The sequence below is a fragment of the Sinocyclocheilus anshuiensis genome, unplaced genomic scaffold, assembly GCF_001515605.1.
Source record: "Sinocyclocheilus anshuiensis isolate Anshui unplaced genomic scaffold, SAMN03320099.WGS_v1.1 scaffold677, whole genome shotgun sequence".
NCBI classification, from domain to species: Eukaryota; Metazoa; Chordata; class Actinopteri; order Cypriniformes; family Cyprinidae; genus Sinocyclocheilus; species Sinocyclocheilus anshuiensis.
Window position 1 is genome coordinate 114136 of NW_015539875.1, and position 9438 is coordinate 123573.

The 9438-nt window shown below is 35.4% G+C and overlaps 1 protein-coding gene across 1 annotated transcript in view; it reads left to right on the forward strand.

The window, feature by feature from the left end:
• The window catches only part of LOC107685279 (interferon regulatory factor 4-like), a 15037-nt gene extending 11696 nt beyond the window's left edge, over positions 1-3341 (forward strand). The window contains exons 8-9 of the mRNA XM_016481808.1: positions 1973-2085; positions 2263-3341. Of these exons, the coding sequence (XP_016337294.1) occupies positions 1973-2085; positions 2263-2403 (254 nt within the window). The 3' untranslated portion in view covers positions 2404-3341. The remainder of the gene's footprint in view (positions 1-1972; positions 2086-2262) is intronic.
• The last annotated feature ends 6097 nt before the right edge of the window (positions 3342-9438 follow it).

A 9438-nucleotide genomic window follows, 5' to 3' on the forward strand; every position in this document is an offset into this window, starting at 1 on the left:
TATATATATTTTTTAAAAACTAAAAAACAAAAATAAAATTCCGCACACTACCAATACTTGCAGTTTTTTTCATAGTTTTATTGGTTGTCAATACAACTGCTTTTGCACTTTTGCAAGTATTGGTAGTGTGCGGAATTTTATTTATTTATTTTATTTTTTTTTGACTTTTTTCTTTTTATCCTACACACCTGTTTATTATCTTCAGGTGTGCAATGATTGATTGCTAATTGAAAATATATTTTAAAAATACAGTATACATATATATATTTTTAAAAGCTTTTCAAAATAAATTTCGCCCTCCATATATTTCTGCGCAAGAAAATACATTAATACATCACATTTGTTTTGATTTGAAAAACTTTATTTGTTGTCTATAACACGTATGAACATATTGAACATAACCATTATTAATCTAGCTAATTCCATCTACATTTGCTGTTAATGTAGGCTACTGTAAGATTGTACATTTATTTTTTTGCTCCTGAAATACATTTTGAAATATATTTTGGTATATGCATGCATTTCATACATTTCAAAAATATATTTCATTGAGCTTCACATGGTGCTTGCACACATCAAGACTTATTTATGAAATGAATTTCAGTGTAAATCCTTCTTAAAAACCATTGGGATTCATCGTTGTAAATTGTTCATAAAACTATTCTTACCTTAATGCATCCGTTTAATCAAGAACTAACGTATGAATGATCTTTATCAGATGGCACCCAATCAGAGCAGTTTGTTTAGCTGTAGATTCGCTCTAGAGCTGTTTTTAATTGGACTGTATTGTGGAATGAGGGAAAGGCCTGTCTTTAAGCTGATGAAAGCATGCTCATGGAGCTGTGTGTGGTTGGCCACATGTCATGATTAGCTCTGTTTCACTCGTGTTTAACACTGTGGGATTTTCCAGCGAGCTCCTGAGCGTCTGATTATAGTCCACCTGCTAAAGTTCATTTGCATTTCAGCTCTCTGCTAGTCATCAGCTTAAGAGGGTCTTGTGTTCGCATTATTGCTCATCAGGAGTTTTTTGTGTCTTTGATGACTGTATAGAATGGGGTTTGACATTAAAGCCCATCAGCAATTTTAGACACTTTTGTACCACTTTAAATTTGTCAAGTTGCTTCTTAAATCACATTTAGTCATTTAGCAGACGCTTTTATCCAAAGCCACTTACAAATGCAAGCAATCGAAATAATATGTAAGTGCTGTGACATTTTTATAATAAATAAAAAGCAAACAAGTAGACAGAATAGAAAAAGAACAGAGAACACTAGTGTTAGAGGGTCAAGTGTTTCATTTAAAATAATTATTAATCAAATTAAAAACTGCCAGTACTGTTATCAAAATCATATCGGGCACAAATGCAATCAAACAATTATGATTCACTATTTAAATTAAATTAAATGCATTGCATTTATACCTAATGATTGTTGTCGGTGTGCTTCGTTTTATTTATGCTGAATTTGGTTACACTTTATTTTAAGGTGTCCTTGTTACAGTGTAATTATACATTTAAGTAGTGAGTGATATTAATTAACTACATGTGCTTACTATATGGTTACTTGCATGTAATTATGCATAATTTGTTGTTACTATAATAGTAAGTACAAGTAACATGTGTAACAAGGACACCTTAAAATAAAGTGTTACCCTGAATTTATACTAAATGCAAACATTTATTATCATAGCAAAAACGTAATGAGAAATATTGATATACATAATTGCAAAAAGTGAGAATTTGCATTAAAATTCAGGCAGAAAATGTGCTTATTTTTCATAAAAAAAAAAAATGTCAGTGATGCAAAATGAGAAAAAAATCCCAATGATCTGAAAAAAAAAACTTAATTTCCTTCATGCATGGTGTTTTCTCTTCTTCTGATAATTGTAATTTGGGGTGAACGTTTTTGTGAGTTTCACCCCCTAACTAAAATGCAATTGTTAATTATTCTGTGTATTGTTTCTCTGGCTGCAGAACTGCAGGGCTTCATTCACCACGGCCGTCCCATGCCGCGCTCTCAGGTGGTGCTGTGTTTCGGAGACGAGTTTCCAGACCCTCAAAGACAGAGCAAAATGATCACAGCTCAGGTAAAATCAGCCTCTCCGCAGCTTGACACACCATTTATATCATTATAACGTTAATGTGCACTCAGTAAATGCATATTTCTGTGCTCAGATGCAATAATCCATTAGTTAGAATTCACCAACAGCGTTTTGAAATGTCAGGGAAATGTGAGTTAAACGACAGCGTGTCTGCTTTCGCAGGTGGAGCCCATGTTTGCCCGACAGCTCCTGTATTTTGCAGGCCAGACCAACGGGCACTACTTGCGCGGATATGAGCTTCAGAGTCAAGGTGCTTTACCTGTAGAAGAGTATCAGAGAAGCATCCAGCACTTGCAGGAGTAACAAGCTTCAGCTAAGATACTGCAAAGCCCAGCCGCTCGCACTGTATCTGCTCTACAGCCAGCGGAGGCTAGTGAAAGCCAATGGAGCATCATTGACATTGTAATGAAGACTTGAAATCGCATTGTGATTACCTGACCAAGTGCCCACTTACACTTCCTAAAAGCTACAAACTCTTCGGACACCATACAGTATTGGATGCAGTCTTTTTGTATGAAAAGCGTTCATGAATTATGTCTCAGTGAGTCTGAGAACACATGGAAAAATGTTGGTTTGTTTCATGTCAGCTCCTTTTCTGCTGCAAACACAAGCAAAACACAAACCACGTGCTAAAACAGTGTCAAGTTCATTTCAATTCAACGTTTCACTCACGTTGTGCTGATAATGTGTAGTGGCAAATTATGCAAAGCAGAAGTGTACTCAGATTTCTGGACTCCCAAATATTTCATATGGACATTTGAGAAAGAAGCTAACCAAAAACAAAACTACAATCGAGCTATTTTTCCCATAGGAATTGTTTGTTAGTGGGACACATATTTTTGATACGTCGATGTATAGTTGCATAGACTTTCTATTACTGGTCTATATTGCTCTGCTTTTCTAACACGATCCTCTTTTTTCTCATTGTTTTCGGCGCCGTGTGAGTATTTATATTGTATGCATGTAGGTTTCTATATGCACAGCCGAATGTACTGTATAGCTGTATAGATATCTTGAATGTAATCAAAGTAATTATTTCTCTGAATGGCATCTGACAAGAAGTTATATAATGCTAAATACTAAGAAACAGTTTGTGGTTGTGTGTGTGTGTGTGTGATTGTTATCTGCTTTCAAGTAAAGATCTATGTTGCAAATGTAATCATGACAAAATCTGCTTCTCCCCTTTGTGTGTGTGTGTGTGTGAGTGTGAGTGTGAGTGTGTGTGAGTGTAAGTGTGTGTGAGTGTGAGTGTGTGTGAGTGTGTGTGTGTGAGTGAGAGTGAGTGTGAGTGTGAGTGAGTGAGGGAGTGAGTGTATTTTCGTTGCTGAAATAGCTAAATAAAAATTAAATTGTGTCTAAAATGCAATTCACCTAATATTTGTTTGATTAACGTTTGCATAAAATCAATATCACGTTTTGCAATCCTGCTCATATTCATGAAAACAGCTCTTTTGCTCTTGTGATATTGCTTAATTTTATGTAATAGGAAAAACAAGACCTCAAGTACTTTTTTTGCAATCATATCTTGAATTATTATTATTATTATTATATATATATTTTTTGGTCATTCATATTAATTTTGGTGAAATTTTTGAAAATTCCCCATTAAATTCTGCGCAATTTGGGCACATCGGTATCAAAATACATCAAATTAGAAATAAGTTATTGATTGCATTTAAAGCAGGAAGTTTTACATCATCACATTAATGATGTTAACAAATAATTCAGACAGTGCACTGGCAATATAGTGACATCCCTGCATTTGTGGTCTTGAAATAAAATCCCGAGCCCTTTTAGTCTGAGATCAAGACAAGACCGAGGTCGAGGCTGAGACAAGACCAAGACCTTCAAAAAATGGTCTTAAGACCGGTCTCAAGTATGACAACTGTCCATATTGACATTAAGCAGGCAGTGGAGTGCTAGCTTAAGCTAATTAATCAGTTTGAGATCAAATTAATGTCAGATTACTGCTGTAAATAACAGACATGGCATCTGAGGACTGCGTCGCCATTTATGTTTTCCGTTATTTCGCAGGTTTCCTTACATCAGAATGAAATTTGTATATGTATGGAATGAAAGATTTAGATTGCAATACATGATATCTTGCTTATTTTTGCTCAAGTGCATGATCCATTTAAGTCCACAAGTCATACTAACAAGAAACGATGCTTCTCACCACACACGTTTGCAATGCTGTTTGCAGTTGTTTAATGGAACTGTGGATTAAAAAAACACTGAATCGTTTAACTATGTTGGTGACAATAAACCTTGGGACCACAACTGGCTAAAGATGCTTTTGGGAAACGCACCCATGAACAATGTTTTGATAGCGCCATGCTAGTGTGACCTGCTTAAATTTCATGAACGACATTAATTTCTTGACACAAAATGCTGCATTTCAAAACGCTTGCATAATTACACTCAAATATACGCAGAGACAAAACCAGTTTTTAAAAAACAGATTTTTTTTCTACTGAAATGTATAGCCATCATCCTTTGCGCACAAAATTAACACGTACGTCTGAAAGATGTCTGTTAAAGATCGCTTGATCTGGAAAGCATCTGCTGTGTTCAAACATCTGATAGACGTCTGTAAGATGTCAGTTTTACATACATTCTAAATCATAAACATCTTAAAGACATTTAATAAACGTCTATTTGACATCTGATAGGAAACGTCCTATAGACGTATTGCAGATGAGCAAACACTCTAAAAATACGTCTTGCAGACGTCTCCGTGAAGTATGTGTGCTATCAGGGAAGTACATTGCATTTCATGGACATATTGGTGACTGTTTCATTTTTGCGTATAACAGAAAACATCTTTCGTGGACAAAATCCTCCCAGCATTTCACAAAATGCATTTTGTGTACAAAATAATAATTCAGTCAATGAATTTTAATATTTCACCCACAAAAGGGAATCGTGAATGTATTTTTTTGCATTTTGCATTAGTGTTTGCATAAAATGATGTTTCAGTAGACAAAATGCAACTGGCTTATGTCTTTCCTGCGTACATGCATTAAATGCATGAACGCATAACAGCCGAAATTAATTTTCGTCCACAAAATTTGTCAGGTCACACTTGGCGAAACCATATAGTGTGTATGGTTGTGTTTTGATATTGCAGGCGTGTATGCGTGTTGTGCTGCTGTCTAGCTGGCTTTTAGTTACGCTTGAGCGAGAGATCTGCACCTTCCTGTTGCAGTCATTAACATCATTTGCTAAAGCTTTCAATTGTTTTTTTTTGTATTTTTTTATGATATGAGCCGTGTACTGTATACAAATGTCTACCCATTCACATTTAAAATATAGAATTGCTGTGTTAAAGTGAACATGAAACCGGTTCAGTTTACTTTCTTACTATACACTCATGACTTCAATGTTGAATTATCGACACAGTCTCACCACAGTTCGTAATGAATTCAGCTGTCTGGGTAGGTTTAGGGATGGACTATAAAAAGGAATCTGTAAAAATAGGGCACAATCTACTGTGTTAAAATGAAGGGATTTTTTTTGTATTGATTTTTTGTAGTTATTTTGCACTTAACTGTATTTACAGTTAATGGGAATGTTCATAAAATTAATGGATAATGTACTGGCAGAAAACATTTTCACCTTTTTTGTTTGTTTGTTTTTCATACTTACATTTTTCATACAAATTTTACATTTTCATACAAATAATATCTTATGAAATTATACAGAATTGCGTAAAAAATTATGTTTTCCTGGATGGAAGACACACGCACACACACACACACACCCACACACACACACACACACACACACACACACACACAAAGTGAACGTGAACACACACACACACACACACACAGACAGTAGTGAACACACACACACACACACACACAGAAGTGAACACACACACACACAGACACACACACACACACACACACACACACACACAGACACACACACAGTCTTCATAATCTTTTACCCAATTGTAATAATTTGTTTGCCTCTTAAACAGTTTCCTTTTTATTTATCAACCAAATAGAGACTTTCCTTTCTTTCAACCAAATTATTTCAACCAAACACAGACTTTCTTTCTTTCTTTCTTTCTTTCCTTCTTTCTTTCTTTCTTTCTTTCTTTCTTTCTTTCTTTCTCAAATCCAACCAGTTCTTTATGGATAAACCGTGAGTGTAATTTAGAGAGGTCTTGAATTTGAACGTCCTGAATCTTCTATCTGAGCTATGTCTGGGAGGTATAAATGTCACTGGTTGAGAGGATGTTAAAGGGCAGAGGGGGAATCCTTGTTTTATCTGCATCTTTCTCTCTGTCAGGCTTGACTGAGCTGAATAGTTCCACTAGAGACGGCACTCGTCTGCATCATCAGCCCACACACTGAACTGAAGCCCACATCTGCAGCCCGTATTAGCAAATAATCCAGACAAAGCATTTCACAGAAACTTTCTCAGCGCCACAAAATATTATTCCTCCGACTGTTGGCTCTTTCTCAGAAGAAAGTCTTCAAAAATGAGATACAAGTATCTAGAAGTGAAGGGGTTGATTTTAAGGCTGCACTACCTTGAGAAGGTCAAAAATGGCATAACGTTAAATATCAGGGATTAACCCTATCATAGCTGTTGCTGATTTTGTTCCTGACAAATTCTCACCAATTACATAATTCACATGGGACGTCCCCAAATACTGTAAAGATACACGCAGGCGTTCTTGATGGTACGTGTTCTTATACTCTCCTGATGTTTAACATTTGCATGCATGTCGATCCCAAGAGTCAAAAATGCAAATGAGAGGCTAAATAGATTGGTTTTTCTAATTCAATTTCTGTCAAGGTTGTAACAGCTATGGCTTATTTTATGCAACAACTCACAATCCTAAAAAGTCTTAAATTCTTCACTTTCAAAAGTTAAATGTTCAAGTTTTATTTTGGCAGAGACCTTTCTGTCTGTGTTTAGTATAAAAGCAAATTTGCAAAAAGAAACATTGAAGCATGTCTCAAAATTTCTTTTATGCTCCTCAGAAGAAAGTAAAAGACTAGGATTGTCGTTTTTGCTTGAACTGTTTCTTTGAGGTCATAACCCAGTATTTTGCAAGGAACTGCCTGTAAATAAGTCTTTATTATTTAGCCTATTTGAGCTGGAAACTGTATGAAGAGGCATGTTTTTGGAGTTTTGCAAAAATAAAATTTTTCCAATTTGCCTATGTTGCCTAAATATGGATTTCCTCACAAGGGTTTAGTAACATAGCTGAGCAAAATATTGGTTTCCAAATGATGCTTTGTCCCCAGATGTGTAGATGTGCATCATGTCATAAGAGATTATGACTGCTAGCGTCTCAATGTCAACCGATTTGAACAAATAATACTTTTATTTTAAGGAACAACTTTAGTGCGATCTGTAATACTCAGTAACGGTAAAGCATGTAAATGTGAAACTACAAATCCGTGTTTGTGCTGGTGAACCTGATTTACCAGGTGTTTCACATCCACTTTCCCACAACCTCTTTCTGCGTCTCCATAGAGACTCAGTGCACCACAAACCTTCTTCCATTGGATGCACTGTTGACTCTTGCCATGTTAAATGCAGCTTGTAAAAGGTTAAGATGAGATCCTGCATCATTTCCTCAGAACAATACCTGTGCAATGAGAGATACTGCCAGTTCAACATCACAGAAGTTCAGAGCTACTGATCAACATCCACAGTTAAAGTTATAAATGTTGTCAACAGACTAAATGTAACCCAAAAAGACAGGACAGCAAGGGTTTTAAATATGAACACATCATATTTCACCCCCAAAACAAGTTCATTTGAAGTTAAAGTTAAAATTGATTTGTGCCAAGTAAATGAAAACGTTTTAAGGACCATTCGTAGTTTTTGTGTTGTGAAATGACAAATCTGAATAGTTCCATTCAATGACATGCACCACATTTGGTCTCTCTGAATGAATCCAATCTGATTTTAGATTCTGAAAGTTCTCTTATATGAATCCTAAATGTTGCAATCTGAAGTCGGATGAAAATAAACACATGCACATAAACTTATGTAAACTTGTGCATCAAAGCAAGCTATTTTTGACGCCGACTGAGAAAAGTCACATTCAAGCGAATGCATTCTTAATTTATTCCCATTGATCAAAATTTCATTTATATTGAGCTCAGATGGATTGACTGAAGTGTTTACATGAAGGTTTTTCAGTCTGATGGAGCCATCAATCTGGTTATTTGGGTACATGTAAGTGTAGCTAGTACTTACTGTGCGTCAAACTTAACTTGTATTGCTTTTGAAACATTTTTTACAGAGTTATTTATATGTGACCCTGGACGACAAAACCAGTCATAAGGGTCAATTTTTCGAATTTGAGATTTATACATGATCTGAAAGCTGAATAAATAAGCTTTCCATTGATGTATGGTTTGTTAGGATAGGACAATATTTGGCTGAGATACAACTATTTGAAAATCTGAAATCTGAGGGTGCAAAAAAATCTCAATATTGAGAAAATCATCTTTAAAGTTGTTCAAATTAAGTTCTTAGCAATGCATATTACTAATCAAAAATTAAGTTTTGATATATTTACGGTAGGAAATTTACAAAATATCTTCATGGAACATGATCTTTACTTAATATCCTAATGATTTTTGGCATAAAAGAAAAATGTATATACTCCAGCGACTTAGGACTGCTTTTGTGCTGCAGGGTCACAAAATAGAGGATTCATTTTTTTCTTAATTTATTTAAATTAGTTTTTAATTTTGTGGTGAAATATGACCTGGACATATTCCTGACAGATTCCCAAATCATTTCATGTCAGTAATGTCTGGTAAATAGCAGAACCACGGGTCTCTTGTGGTCCATATTCAGTGGTATCTGTTTACTCAAAACACACTTCCCCAGTCACAACAGAAACCTGAAGCACTTGCGTGCCATCTTTAGAATCTCATACTGCTTCAGATTGTTGTGGGATACAGCATATAATGACATGTACTCACACAAACTATCCTATATTTCATCCACTTTCTTGTTTAGTTGCATCAGTAGGTCACTGGATGATGCAGTGAGCAATGGATTGAGTCCTTCATTTAAAACGCCGAACATTTTGAGTTCAAAGTAAGATTATGAATAAAAGAATTAATTTGGAATCAAAAGGAGTCAGTTGTGAATCATATGTATGCAAACTGTGGTTTGAAACTCTTTGGATTGATCAAATTCTTAATAAGGGTTAAGAGAAGTGACTTTAGCAGGTTTCACTTCATACACTGCAACACTGTAAAGTGTGTTGACCTGTCCCCACTCACTCACACACACACACACACACACACACACACACATGCACGCACACACTCTCACTCACACTCA